The sequence below is a fragment of the Cavia porcellus genome, unplaced genomic scaffold (assembly GCF_034190915.1).
Source record: "Cavia porcellus strain 051 isolate PalLab524CR breed Dunkin Hartley unplaced genomic scaffold, mCavPor4.1 scaffold_1, whole genome shotgun sequence".
Taxonomy (NCBI): domain Eukaryota; kingdom Metazoa; phylum Chordata; class Mammalia; order Rodentia; family Caviidae; genus Cavia; species Cavia porcellus.
The window spans coordinates 92,033,966-92,049,275 of NW_026947484.1; the positions used below are offsets into that span (position 1 = coordinate 92,033,966).

General features: G+C 35.0%; 1 protein-coding gene across 13 annotated transcripts in view; it reads left to right on the forward strand.

The window, feature by feature from the left end:
- Window positions 1-15,310, forward strand: part of Cntln (centlein) — a 448,833-nt gene that overhangs the window by 228,611 nt on the left and 204,912 nt on the right. For all 13 annotated transcript variants that reach the window (XR_010048348.1, XR_010048366.1, XR_010048365.1 and 10 more), the window contains one exon: window positions 12,460-12,593. Coding sequence is in view for 10 of the 13 variants with exons in the window: in XM_063251634.1 (XP_063107704.1) it covers window positions 12,460-12,593 (134 nt within the window). In the remaining 3 variants the exon portion in view is untranslated. The remainder of the gene's footprint in view (window positions 1-12,459; window positions 12,594-15,310) is intronic.

Genomic DNA, 15,310 nt, shown 5'->3' on the forward strand with positions numbered 1-15,310 from the left:
AAGCTTTCACTCTAAAATCAGCAACAAGAAAAGGATGTCCACTAATACCATTCTGATTCAATATAGTTCTGGAAAAACTAGCCAGAGCAATCACACAAGCGAGAAAAATAAATGATATAAAGATAGGAACAGAAGAAGTTAAATTATCACTATTTGCAGATGATATGATATTGTACATAGAAGACCTAAAAAACTCCATTAAAGACTACTAGAGGCAATAAACAAATTCAGCAGTGTAGCTGGATACAAAGTCTGTACTGAAAAACAATAGCATTCCTGTACACAAACAAAAAACTCACCGAGAGAGAAATTATGGAAATATCACCTTTCACAACAGCATCAGATAAAATAAAATACTTAGGATTCAATGTAACCAAGAATGTAAAAGACCTATATGCTGAAAATTATGCTATGCTGAGAAAGGAGATTGAAGAGGGTATTAGAAAATGTAAGGATATTCCTTGTTCCTGGTTAGCAAGAACCAACATTGTGAAAATGGCCATACTCCCAAAACTCTCACACAGATTTAACACAATCCCAATCAAAATACCATTTATATACCTCACAGATCTACAGAAAACACTCCTAAAATTGATTTGGAAACAGAAGAAACCTAGAATAGCAAAGGCAATTCTGGGCAAAACGGCAAAGCAGGAGGCATCTCAATTCCTGACTTGAAACTGTACTACAAAGCCACAGTGATAATATCAGCATGGTCCTGGGGAAGAAATAGACCAGAGGATCAATAGTCAGATTAGAAGGTGCAAACATAACTACAAAGATACTCAACCACCTGCTATTTGACAATGGGACTAAACATGTTCACTGGAAAAAGGATAGCCTCTTTAATAAATGGTGTTGGAAAGATTGGCTCTCTACATGCCTAACACTGAAACTAGATCCACGCCTATCACCATGCACAAAACTAAAGTCTAAATGGATCAAAGATCTAAATATTAAAATAGAAACACTAAATCTACTGGAAAACAAGGTACGCAGAAGTCTTGGAGACATTGGGATAGGCAAAGAATTCATGACCAAAAAGCCTACTGCATGGGAAACACTTTAAAGAGTCCATAACTAGGATCTGGTATTGTTAAAAAGTTTCTGCACTGCAAAAGAAATCACCAACAAAGTGAAAAGAAAACCCACAGAGTGAGAAAGAAGTATAGCCTGAAACCCCTAAGACAAAGGACTTATATCCAGAACATATAAAGGATTTAAAAACATCAATTCGCCCAAATTCAAAGACCCTCTCCAAAAATGGGCATCTGAGATGAACATACAGTTCTTAGATGAAGATATACAAATGGTAAAGAAATACTTGAAGGAATGTTCACAATCACTTGTCATTTGAGAAATGCAAATTAAAACAGCATTGAGATTTTATCCTACTCCAGAAAGAATAGCAGCCATCAAGAAATCAACTGATACCAAAGTTGGTAAGGCTGCAGGGAAAAAAGAACACTTCTCCACTGTTTGTGAGAATGTAGACTGGTGCAACCACTGTGGAAGTCAGTATGGAGAATTCTCAGAAGACTAGGATTGGAAGTTCCATTCAATGCAGCTATTCCCCTCCTGGAATTTTCCCAGAAAAACTGAAAAAGTCCTACCACAGTGATTTATGTGCACCCATGTTTATAGCAGCACAATCTGTAATAGCTAGATCTTGAAAATGACCAACATGCCCATCAACCACAGAGTGGATGAAAAAGATGTGGTATTTTTATACAATGGAATATTACTCAACTATAAAAAGGATGATCTTGAGGCCTTTATAGTTAAATGAAGAGAACTTGAGACTATCCTCATTAGTGAAATAAATAAGAATTATGTTTATAAATATCACATTGTATCTCTAGTGTTAAAAGTACTAAGAAATGTGAGAGTAATAAAACCCAACATGTGTAATTGCTTATTGTGAAAAGCAGAAAAGAAAGTGCTGTAAAAGATATAACTGCATGTATGTTTAAGTGCATAGGACTGATAACCATATTACTAGGTTTTTGTTGGATCGTTGAATAGAACTATTTGCAGTTTGTTTGAATGTCCACTTTGCATTCTTTACTTTTGTAACTTGAACAGGTATTTCTAAGAGGACAATATGTGATTTATCAACTAGTGATTTCTTACTGTTTACTTTTTTGAAATTATGTATGTTTCTACCCTTTTTCTGTTTAAATGAAAAACCCTCCAAAAAAATTTTAAAAAGTAAAAATGCAAAAATTTTATTAAATAATAAATTCCTCTTGTGCCCCCTAGTTTGGTGTTAGCTCCCTAGAGAGACCTGAGTGTGTACTGAATAGTTCTACCAGTTCTACAGTAGCATTACTGTTGAGTGTGGAGCTGATCTTGGCCACACCGCTGACTCCTCTTACCCAAGTTATTGATAGGGGTGAAGGGAGGGCCCTTGTCTGCAGCTGGCCAAGGATGTTTGCCTGCTGATCACAGGACTAGTGATGGTGTCCTTGTCCATCCCAAGACTACTTGACTGTTGGTGTCACAATGCATGTCACAGGGTGTGGGTGTAGAGTGTCCTTATTGCTGTCACCAGTCAAGCCTCTTTCCTGCTTGTATCTCTGAACCAGAATGGGGTAGGAGTGTCCATGTCCTGCTACAGGGCAGGGTTTGCTTCTGGTCCTTTTAAGACAGGACTAAGACTGGCTTTTGGTGCTTGCTTCATTGGAGTCTGTGTTCTAGCTCTTGCTTCTCAGCCAAGTTTCCCCTTTTCTGCTGTCTAACCGCTGTTGGTTGTCTATTGTGACTGTATAGCCCTTCCCTCATTCCAATCCCAGAGGTTGGCACTGAAATGAACCTGGGTCTTATCTGCTACTGGAATATGAATCCAAGAGAACTTTGAGATAAAATGATGGTCCTTGAGACTGGGTGTGGGTTGTCTCTGAGTGTGAGATGCAGTTCATCACCAACTGATGACTTGTGTGAGCTGCTCAGAAAAGTGTCTTGTGTTCTCACTGCTGCCTCTCTCTGCACAGGACTATCGTGGTCCAGGTCAAGACTCATTTTTGGTGAAGAGCAAAGTTGTTTTCAGTAACTTCCCCACCCACCTGGTCAGGTACACAGCTATTTCAGCCACACTGCCCAGTCTCTGTTCTGTGGCAGTGAGCTTTTTTTTTCTGCAGCTCCTAATTTTTCGTTTTTTCTTTCTCTTGCTTGCTTGCTTGTTTGCTTGCTTCCTTCTTTCTTTCCTTTCTATTTATTTTGAAGAGAATAGGACCAAGTGAAATAAAACAATAGAGTCAATCAAAACAAAATAATATGAAAGAGGACTTGAAAGCAAGATAAAAGGAAATCAGTATTGGCTACCATATTGCCTACTCCTGTTATCTTGAAACTAACTACCCATACCGTCAGACCTAATAAGTCAAAACAGAATGGAATAAAACCCATCAAAACAAAACAGTGAAAACAATACAGGACTTCAAAACAGGGTAATAGGAAAACAACAATTGCTACCATAATGCCTCTTGTTATCTTCAAAGTAGCAGCTTATACCATCAGACATAAAAATTAAATAAAACAATAATAAAATTAATCAAAACCAATGAAGGCAATACAGGAATTTGAAACAAGATGATAGGAAATCAATAATGGCTACCAATAGTATATTTTGTTATCCTGGAAATAGCTGTTCATGCCATCAGAAATAATAAAATTAAACAAAATAAGGCAGTAAAACCAAATTAAACAGAACAATGAAAGAAATACAGGATTTCAAAGCATGATAATAGATTTAACAATGGCCATTGCCTCCCCTTTCAGTTTCACATTATCTATTGTGCATTTTAGATCTCACTAACTCGTACAGTTTTTTTACTAGGGAGACAACAGTGTTCACCCATGTGACTCTAAACCACTTCACTCATGAGCGTGCTCTCAAGTTGTATCCATTTACCCACAAGAGCCTCAAGGTTATCTCTCTTTATAACTAAGTAGCTTTCTATTGTACAAAAATGCCTTATCCTTCCTATCTGTTCTGCAGTTGATAGGCAAGCCACCCCTACTCATTTTCTGGTTCCCTATTACATAGAACATTGTTCTCTCCTTTGACTTTCAGTCAAGTTTTTTTCCAGTTAAATGTGTTTCTTGTGTAAAGTATGTTGATGGATCCTGTCTGTTAATCTACTCTGCCTGTTTCTTTTTATTGATGAATTGAGGTCATCTGCTTTATTGGTTATGGCCAACTTCACTGGCTCATCTCTGTCATGCTATTTTCCTGCCATTGGCTCCCTATTTTCTTTTTCATTCAGTTGTTCTCAGCTCGGTGATCCCCCTCTGCTGCTGTTCCTGGAACTGTGGTCTTTTTAATCTCTCTAGGATGTTCTTCAGTATTCTTTGTAGGGTCGGTTTGGTGGTCATGGATTCCTTCAGTTGTTCTTTGTTATGGATGTATCTTATTTCTCCATTATTTTGAAAGATAGTTTTTCAGGGTACATCAATCTGGGTTGGAAGTTGTTTTCTTTCAGGACTTGATATACTTCATTCCAACTTCTTGACTTGATGGTTTGTGTTGAGAAGTCTGTCGTGATTTTGATGGATTTTCCTTTATAGATGATCTGTTTCCTTTCTCTGAGAGCCTTTAACCTTCTGTTCTTGTGCTGAATTTCTGGGATGCCTATCATTATATATCTGGGTGTAGATTTATTTTGATCCCACCCCTTGGTGATCCCATTGTGCTGCTGTTCCTGGGACTGGGACCATTTTTATTTTTCTCTAGAATATTCATCAGTACTCTTTGTAGAGTTGATTTGGTGGTCATGAATTCCATCATTTGTTCTTTATCATGGACGTACCTCATTTCTCTATTAATTTTGAAAGGTAGTTTTACAGGGTATATCAGTGTGGGTTGGAAGTTGTTTTCCAAGTACTTGAAATACTTCAAGCTCTTCTGGAGTTGATGGTTTGGGTTGAGATGTTTATTGTGATTCTGATGATTTTCCTTTTATAGAGGATCTGATCTTTTCTCTAACAGCCTTTAATCTTCTGTTCTTGTGCTGAATTTCTGGAATCTTGATTGTCATATGTCTGGGTGTAAATTTATTTTGGTTTTGGTTAGTTGGAGTTACATATGCCCCCTTTATCTTCGTGTCAGGTCCTTTCCTCATGCTTCTGAAGTTCTCTGCTATTACTTCTGTAAATAGTCTCCTTATGTCATTTATATTGATTTCTTTTTTGCTGACACCTGTTACTCAAATTATTTTTCTTTATGCTGTCTTGCAGCCATTGAATTGTTAACTTCTGTAAATAGTCTCCTTATGTCATTTATATTGATTTCTTTTTTGCTGACACCTGTTACTCAAATTATTTTTCTTTATGCTGTCTTGCAGCCATTGAATTGTTACTTCCTGGTTCTTTGTTATTTTTAAGAGATCTTTTAGTTTTTGATCACTAGCTGCAAACCTGTCAGGGTATGAAAGTCTTATCTTCTGTTTCTTTCAAGTGGTTTTCCCAGCTTTCAATGGAGTTCTTCCTCTCCTGGATATCTGTTTGTGTCTGTACCTGCATTGCAGTAGTCTTCTATACCATTCATTTGAGGTTTCCCTCATTCTCCTATACTCCTCTTAAAGTGTTTTCTTTAGATATGCTCAGCAACCCTTTTATTATGTTTCTCATTTCTTCTTTTGCTTAAGATATTATTTCTGATCTGATTTATTTCTTTTTCAGCGAAAAAAAGCAAAATAGAGAAAAGGGTAGAAATAATACAAAATTTCAAAAACAACAGTAACAAATGACTAGTGAAAAAATAACTGCGAAATCACTAATTGATAAATTGCATATTATTATCTTAGAAGTACTTGTTCAGTTTACAAAATCAAAGCATAAAAATGGACAATTAAACAATGATAGTACAAACTAGTCTGATGAACTAACAAAACCTGAGTAGTATCGTTATCTATCTTGCACACTTAACCATACATATAGTTATATCCTTTAGAGCACTTTTGTTCCCTTTCATTACTACAATATTTATTTTAAATTTTGAATCTTACTACTCTTTCAGTTTTTTATTATTATTTTTTATACTACAGAGACAATATGATATTTAGAAATGTTTGATTTATTTCACTTCTGAGTCTGAAATTACCACCATTTATCTATAAAAGCCTCAAAATCATCATTTTTTTATAGCTCAGTCAAATTCCATTGTATAAAAATACCACATATTTTTTATCCATTCTGCAGTTGATGGGCATTTTGGTTGTCTCCAAGATTTAGCTATTACAAATTGTGTTATAAACATGGGTACACATATATCACTGTGACATGACCTTTTCAGTTTTTCTGGAAAAATATGCAGGAAGGCAATAGCTGGGTTGAATGGAATTTCCAATCCTAGTGTTTTGAGGAATTTCCATACTAATTTCCACAGTGGCTGCAACAGTGCACACTCCTGCCACTAGCGGAGAAGTGTTACTTTTTCTCCATAAACTGGCAACATTTCCTATCAGTTGGTTTTTTAATGGCAGCCATTCATTCTCATGTGAGATGAAATACCAGTGGTGTTTTAATTTGCATTTCTCAAATGACATGTGATGGTGAACATTTCTTTATGTATTTATTTGCCATTTGTATATTTTCATCTGAGAAATGTGTGTTCATCTCAGGTCCCCATTTTTGGAGAGGTCTTTGAATTTGGGTGCCTTGATGTTTTTCAGTTCTGTATATGTCTGCATATAAGTCCTTTATCTGAGAAACGGTTTTCTAAAATTCTTTCCCATTGTGTGGGTTTTCTTTTCACTTTGTTGGTGATTTCTTTTGAAGTGCAAAAACTTTTTAATAAGATGAGATCCCAGTTGTTAATTCTTTGAAGTACTTCCCCTGTGGTTTGCATTTTGTTCATGAACTCTTTGCCTACCCTTATATCTCCAAGATTTATGTCTACCTTGTTTTTCAGTAGATTTAATGTTTCTGTTTTAATATTTAGATCTTTGATCCATTTTGACATTAGCGCATGGTAATAGGCATGCATTAGACTTTAGCATGTGGAGAGCCAATTTTTCCAACACTGTTTATTAAAGAGTCTATCCTTCTTCCAGTGAACATGTTTAATAGTTTCATCAAATATCAAGTGGCTTAGTGACTTTGTATTTGTGTTTGCATCTTCTAATCTGTTTCCTTCATCCTCAGATCTATTTCTTTGCCAGTACCATGCTGATTTTATCACTATAGCTTTATAGTATAATTCCAAGTCAGGAATTAAGATGCCTTTTGTCTTGCCTTTGTTGCCTAGAATTGCCTTTGAAATTCTAGGTTTCTTCTGTTTCTAAATCAATTTTAAGAGTGTTTTCTCTAGATCTGTGAGGCATGTTAATGGTATTTTGATTGGGGTGGCATTAAATCTGTGTAACAGTTTTGGGCATATGGCCATTTTCACAATGTTCGTTCTTCCTAACCAAGAGCAAAGAATATCCTTTCATTTTCTAATATCCTCTTCAATCTCCTATTTTTTAGCATAGCATAATTTTCAGCATATAGGTCTTTTACATTCTTGGTTAGGTTGATTCCTAAGTATTTTATTTTATCTGATGCTGTTGTGAAAGGTGATACTTTTATAATTTCTCTCACAGTGAGTTTTTTGTTCGTGTAGAGGAGCCTTGTTTTTTGAGTGTTGACTTTTTATCCAGTTACACTGCTAAATTTGTTTATTAATTCTAGTAGTCTTTTAATAGCGGTTTGGGGGCCTTCTATATAGAGTGTCTTGTCATGTGCTAATAGTAATAATTTAATTTCTTCATTCTTATCTTTATTCCTTTTGTTTCTCTCTCTTATCTGATTGCTCTAGCTAATGTTTTCAGAACTGGATTGAATCGGAATGGTATTAGTGGACATCCTTTTCTTGTTGCTGATTTTAGAGTGAAAGCTTTCAGTTTTTGTCCATTTAGTATAATGTTGGCTGTTGGTTTGTCATATATGGCCTCTATCATATTGAAGGACATGCCATCTGTTCCACATTTCTGAAGGGTTTTTATCATGAACAAATGTTGGGCTTTTCAAAAGCTTTTCTGTATCTATTGAGATTATCGTGTGATTTTTGGTTTTGGGTCTGTTGATGTGGTGCATTACATTTATTGATTTGTATATGTTAAGCCATTCCTGCATTCTTGGGATAAATCCCACTTGGTCATGATGTATAATTTTCTTGATGATTTGTTACATTCTATTTGCCAGTATTTTGTTGAGAATCTTGCTTCAATGTTGGTTATTTAGATTTGCCTGTAGTTCTCCTTTTTGGTTTGTCTTTCTCTGGTTTTGGTATCAGAGTATAAATACTTGCCTTCAAGAATGTTTAGGGAGTACTGCTTCCTTTTCAATTTCATTGAACACTTTGAGGAATATTGATGTTAAATCTTGTCTAAATTTCTTGTAGAATTCAGATGTGAATCCTCCAAGGCCTGGGCTTTTTTTGTTGGTAAATTTTTAATCACATTTTCAATTTCAGTAGCTGGTATTGGGTTATTCAAAATTGTTATATCTTCTTGACTAAGCTTTGGTAGTTCATACTTTTTTAGAACTCTGTCCATTTCCTCTATTTTCCACCCTATGTGAGTAAATATTTTCAAAGTAGGTATTCATGATCTTTTCTATTTTTATGAGACCTGTAGTAAGTTCTTTCTTTTTTGTCCTTATTGTGCTAAGTTGAGTTTTTTCTTTCTTTTTCTTACAAGATTAGCTAGAGGCTTATCAATTTTGTTTATTCTCTCAAAAAATCACTTTGATTCATTAATTATTTTTATTTTATTTTCTTAATTGCATTAATTTTTGCTATGATCTATAATTTCTTCCCCTCTATGAGCTTTGGGTTTGACTTGCTCTTCTTTTTCTAGAAGCTTGAGATGTAGCATTAGGTTGTTTATTTGTGGTCCTTCTGTTTTGATGACAATTTATTGCTATATATTTCCCTTTTAGGACCACTTTCATTGCATCCCACAGGTTTTGGTATGTTGCATCTGCATTTTCATTGAATTGTAGGTTTTGCTTAATTTCTTCTTTAGTTTCACCTGTGGCCAATTGATTGTTCAGGAGTTTGTTACTTAATTTCCATGTGTTTATGAGGTTTTGTAGTTTCTTTTGCTATTAAGTCCAATTTCAGTGTGCTTTGGCCAGATAATATGCTTGGGATAATTTCATTCCCTTTACGTTTACATAAGAATGTTTCATGGGCTGATATATGGTCTATTTTGGAGAATGTCTCATGTGCAAGTGAGAAGAATGTGTATTCTGATGTGTTTGGGTGGAACACTGTAAACATCTATATGCCCATTTGTTTACTGTTTTGATTCAGTTCTGATATTTCTTTGCTGACTTTTTGTTTAGTTGATCTATCTTTTTTGTGACAGTGGGGTATTAAGGTCCCCTATTATCATTGTGTTGTTGCTTACTTGCTTTTTCGTATTCAATAGTATTTGTCTTGTATAGGGGGGTACTCCTGTTTTTGGTGCATATATGTTATCATTGTTAGCTATTTTTGAATTAGGGCAATTATGTGGTGACCTTTACCTCTTTTGATCATTTTCGGCTTGAATTTTACATTGTCTGGAAATAGAATAGCTACGCCTGCTTTTTTTGGGTTCCTGCTATTTAGAATATTGCTTTCCATCCTTTGAGTTTTAATCTATGCATTTCCTTTTGAGTCAGATGTGTTTCTTATATACAGCATATTATGAGATCCTGTTTCTTGATCCATTCTGTCAATCTATTTCTTTTAATAGGTGAATGGAGGCCATTTACATTGATGGATAAAGCTGATATACACTGGCTCAACTTTGTCATGTTATTTCCTAATGTTGGTTTTCTGCTCTTTCCCTAGTTTAATTGATTGCCCTGTCTAGTATTTGAGATTACATTTTGCCTTTTCATTTTGTCCTTTTTACCCTTCAGGCTAATTAATATGTGGTCTTTCAGTCCCACTAGTCTCAACTGTTGGTTGTGCATATCTTAGGGTCCTGTTGTGTGGTTGATGTTTGTCCAGATGCTAGGTACCACAATGAAGAGGAGGACCAGTCACCTAAATTCCTCCTGCAGGGCCTGTTGAGTGAGTCCTATATTTTTCCTAGGCTAACTAGCCTAGGAATATTGATGCAAGTCAACCCTTAGTATTTGCTGTTACTATGTCTTCAGGTTGTTCCAGGCCACCATATCTACCTGTCTATAGTTTTTGTCTCGGCTGGGACCTTACTTTGTCATTGGATGTCTCATAGCCTTTTTAATTTTCTCCATGTTGGGAGAGGTCTTATTGGCACACTCCTCAACCCACCTGATATTCTCTGTGTGGAGGAAGGCCTCACCCACACTCTTGCCAGGCTCACGAAGGTCCTACAGCTGGAGGGGACTTCGCTACTGCTCCTGGTTACCCACTGAAGTCCTCTACTTTAGGGGCAAACTCACCACACTGATGAAAGCCTGCTGAGGTCCTCTGGGTGAGGGGTTACTGAGTCTCCTATCAGCCCAGCAAGGTTAATCCACTGCAGTCCAAAGTTCTGGGAGGGATAATTACAGCTAAAGCTCCACAGCAGTACTAGGTCCAGGAGGTTGAGGGATGGGGATAGGTGTAGAGCTACCACCCTCTGAGGTGGAGCTCCAGGGTCCAAGGTGGGAGGGTATGCGTTAAGTGGCCACCCTCCAAGGTGTGATGCGATTTCTTTTATAGTCTTATGAATTAGTTTCCTTACTTAAGTTTCCATTATCCCAGAAGTTTCACATGTGAAGCTTCCACCTTCTTCCATGTCCCTGTCTCCTTGACTTGTTCTGTGTGGCCTGGAGGCCAGCGATTGTCTTTTGCTCATTCCTCTTGACATTTTTCTGAGTTACTCCATGTGAACAGGTTGTGGAATCTGAGGTGCCCACTGATGAGGATAAGGTTGGCTATGTATCTGCAGTGTAGGGGGATGGGCCAGGCACCTGGGTTTCGCCTAATCCATGTTCCCAGTGGGAGTTGGTGGGGTATAGATTGGACTTCTCCAGACACTCGTGGCTTTTCCAAGTTGTGGCTGGCTGGTTCTCCATATAGGTGCTGGCTATAGGTTCCTGAAGGCATTGGTTATCTGCCTATTTCATGTTTCTTTTTCAGTGGTTCTAATATTTTTGTTTTGCTGTAATGGTATTTATCTTTCTTGACTTTGCTTTTGAAAAGAATGCTTTTTTCAAAGTCAGATTTTCAAAGGATTTACCTTGAGTGGGAATGCTTTAATGTTTTTTTATTTCCATCCCAATGTTCACTTGTCCTTTGTAGACACTTTATGTATTCCTGGCACTTTAAAGTTCTAACTTTGAGAGAAATCTTTTTTCAGGGACTGGGGTATCCTGTTTATCTCTGATATTTGACATAAGTCAGACTGTATCATGAGATATGGGCAGGTTTCACAGATCCTAAGTATCTTTTGTGTCTTCAGGCCACAGTCACAGAAATCTTCTCCTCTCCTTTCTCCCTCTCCCTGCCGCTTCTTCTTTCCACCTTTCCTTCTCTTTTCCATAGTTCCCAGCTTCATTTTCTGATTCTGAACTCCTATCCTCATCAGTGGGCTTTGTCCTAATTACCTCCAAGTAGTTCACCATCTACTAGCTGGAAAAAGAGTAAGTAGAAACAGAAAGATTTTCACTTACCTCTCATTATTTTGTGTTATATCCAATGGCATATTTGTTTTCATACTTTGATAGAAAAGAAACTCTTCCTTCCTCTCTTCCTTTATCTCTTTCTTTTTTTCTTTTTTTCTCTTCTTCTTTTCTTCACTTAACAGCTTGCTTAAATATCTGTCATTACTTTTTTGGGAATAAATGGAAATTACTAGTTCTTATTCAGCAGCCTGATGCTCATTTTTGGAGTTAATGAATGTATGATATTCATGTGAGCAAATACCATTTAGATGTTACTTTCAAATATTAAAAGTATATATTTTTAAAAACAGAAGTAAATGTTGAAATTTAAATTTTGTTCAGCATGAAATAACACTCAGTGAATAGTCAAAAGGAAAAGACCAAATTTGAAGAACTGTAGGTAAAATTTCACCACAATCAAGAGCACTTAGGAAAATCTTTTGATATGTTTACAATATTATTCTTTCTTTTTTGAGTGTATTTGTGTGTATACATTTAAAAAGAGGATGCAATAAAATGAGATAACCATCAATTTTTCTATTTATGTAAATGAATTAATCTTTCACCTACTGAAAATTTTACTTTATTATAATTTTAGTAATGACCTTTCTATACAAATTTTCAAGTTTATCACTTTAAATTCTTAGTTTTCACAATAGGAAACTATGATGTAGTTTTTGGTTTCTCATAAAAAGTCTGTAACTGGTGTATAAGTTTTAATTTGTGCTATTTTTGTAATTAAGTGAAAAACATTGTTCCTTTTTTTCTGTCATTGTTTGAATAGAAAAATTAACATTTTATGTATCATGCGTATTATGTTTCATTCTAATGTAAATGTTCTAATTTTAGGCCTTGGAAGATAATTTAATTGAAGCAAGGAAAGAAATTGAAGTATCACAGAATAAATACAATGCTCTGTCATTACAGTTGAAAAATAAACAGACTGAACTTCTCCAAAAGGATGTGGATATTTCCTTGCTCAGGTAAGTATATGCAGTTTATAAGTCAACATTATAGAAATGTCATCAGTCATTCAATATGATGGCATTTGTGTTCATTATTAATGCTCCTTAATGACAGTGGTATATCTTTATTGGGTGAGTATGTTTGTACACTGAAAATACGGAACTCTGTGTATTAAACCGGAAATACCTTTCCAGTATGAATAGAACTAGAGAGAGAACATAGTGAGTAGAGTAGTTTGTTTCAATTTTTAACAAGATGTCTTAATCCCTTTCCTTGTTGCTGACAAAATATTAAACACCTGTTACTTAAATGAGAGATTTGTTTTGGCTGAATGTTACAATCAATGATCATTGGCTTCAAGTAGAAACCAGATGGCAGAGGGGTATAGTAGATGGTTATGTCCTGGTGGCCAGGAAACAGAGGAAGAAGGTAGAAGCTGAGTCGGGAGAGATACCCTTACCCATCATCATCCCAGCGACCCACTTCTTTCCACCAGACTCCGCTTCCTAATAGCAAGTTAACTGTAGCGCCCTTGTGATCTAGTCACCTTCCACATAAAAGAGGCTTTGGGGCCATTTTAGATCTAAATCATAACACATCGATAGTACTTTTATTCATTAATCCTTTTCACATTCCTAGCTTTGTGTCATATAACAGTCACACTGTAATAAGAAATAATAAACAAGATTTTGAGTTATATTATTATGTTCTATATAGGTTTAGCTTGTGAAAAACTGGTTTTGTATCAGTATATTTAATTGTACTGCTTATAAAGTGGGATTACTAAAAATAGTACAAGTGAGCATTATGTACTTATATTTTTAAGTGCTTTAAAATGTGCTGACTACTTACTTGTTAATTAACTTGATTTGAGAATAGTGTTAGTATAAGTTAATACAGAATTTTTCTCAGTTAACAAACCTTATCCACATATATTCATAATATGCATGTACTTGTGTGTGTGTGTGTATACACAGTAGCATCTTGGTTTATGAGCTTAATTTGTAATATGATTTTGGGAAAGGTAACTGAATTTGTGTTTGTGTAGGAAAAAAGGCCATGATCATGTTTGTTACCTGATGTGAAGTTTATGAATGGAAGCAAAATTTTGCCAGACATTATTGTTTTTAACCTGAATTGTTTGCAGACAGACATGTTTGAAATTGATGGTGTGGTCTTAAATGTATATGAAAAAGTTAATTGTATGATTTGTTTTAATTTACATTTAAAAGTTAGTGGACCTGAGATGGTGAAAATCATTGTCAGTGTAGTGCACATTAGGCTAGAGCTATTTTTGTAAATGTTTTCATTTTAGTGGGCATTGGTAATGAGTCAGTTTAGTGTTGTTTATCAGGTACTTTTAATAGTTCTATTGATAGTTTTATAAATTTATGACTGTGAATTAAATTTGAATGAGAAACTATTTATTGAAATCAGTAAATTTAAATGAATTCGAATTTTAAAAAAGTCCTTGTATCATATTTTAAAACTTTCTTGTTCTGTGAGAGACAAGTATATATTTTGTGATGATAGACCAGTTGGCTAACCAATTCATATTGTAGTTTTTTAATTTAAAAATTTTTATTTTGCTAGGGATTGAACTCTCAGCCTCACAATATGTTAGACAAGTGCTACATCACTGAGCTATACCCACATTTCTGTAATTTTTTAAAGCTAATAATTTAACAAAGACAGAATTATTTTAAATAAGAATAGAATCTTATATTGGGAAGAAATTTTAGAATTACTTATTTCTATACTTTTAATGTTCTAGCGTTTAGATTTTGATACCTTTATTTCAAAAATTTCTCATACTTTGAAGATCTCTGTCTTCATTTTGTGTTGCTTAAGTTTTTGAAGTTTATTTTGTATGTTGAGTTGAAATTTCCCTTTTTTACAATAGCCGTCCAAATACTTCACTTTATTGTCTAGAGGATCTTAGAGGTGACCCATCCTTTTTCTAAAACAAAGCACTGTTAGTATGGTAGTTTCTTCTTTTCTTTTTTTTTTTTTTTTTTTGGTCTTTTTCGTTTTTATTGGTACTAGGGATCGAACTCATGACCGCCTGCTTGCAAGGCAGGTGCTTATGCCGCTGAGCTAAATCCCCAGCCCCTAGTATGGTAGTTTCAATGACACTTTTTCTTGCATTGATTACCCTTATTTCCATGGACATTCTTCAGGTGTATCTCTCATAGATGTTATAGTGGTTTACATTTCTTTTCGAAATATATTCCATATTTCTAATATCTATGTGATTCTTAAAATATAGCATCTAGATCTGTTCAAAATATTCCAATAGTATCTTTTCCATTTTAGAGTATGAGATTACAAGGCTACTGGATGAAACACAATTTCTGTTTAGGATACATTGTAGTGTGAAATATATGGGAATAAATTAATCATGTTTTCTGCTAAGTTTTATCCCAATTTATATGTTTAAATTTGGTGTATTGCAAGATGTATGCAGTGTTTTTCCTGCATTGTCTCCTTAAAAATTACTGGTTAGATGTGCTATGTTTCGTATCCTTTTTCTTTCATTAGATGGAGTAGTTATTATGTACAAGCATTACTCTATGGAATCTGTATATTGTACTCGAGGCACACAGAACCATAATTGTGGAAAATGTCTACATTTTTCCTTCTTGATAAATGATGAAGATTACTTAGCTTAATTTCTATGTGTATTTACTTCTTTAAGTTCATAATCATTTATATTTTATTGAATATTTAATCA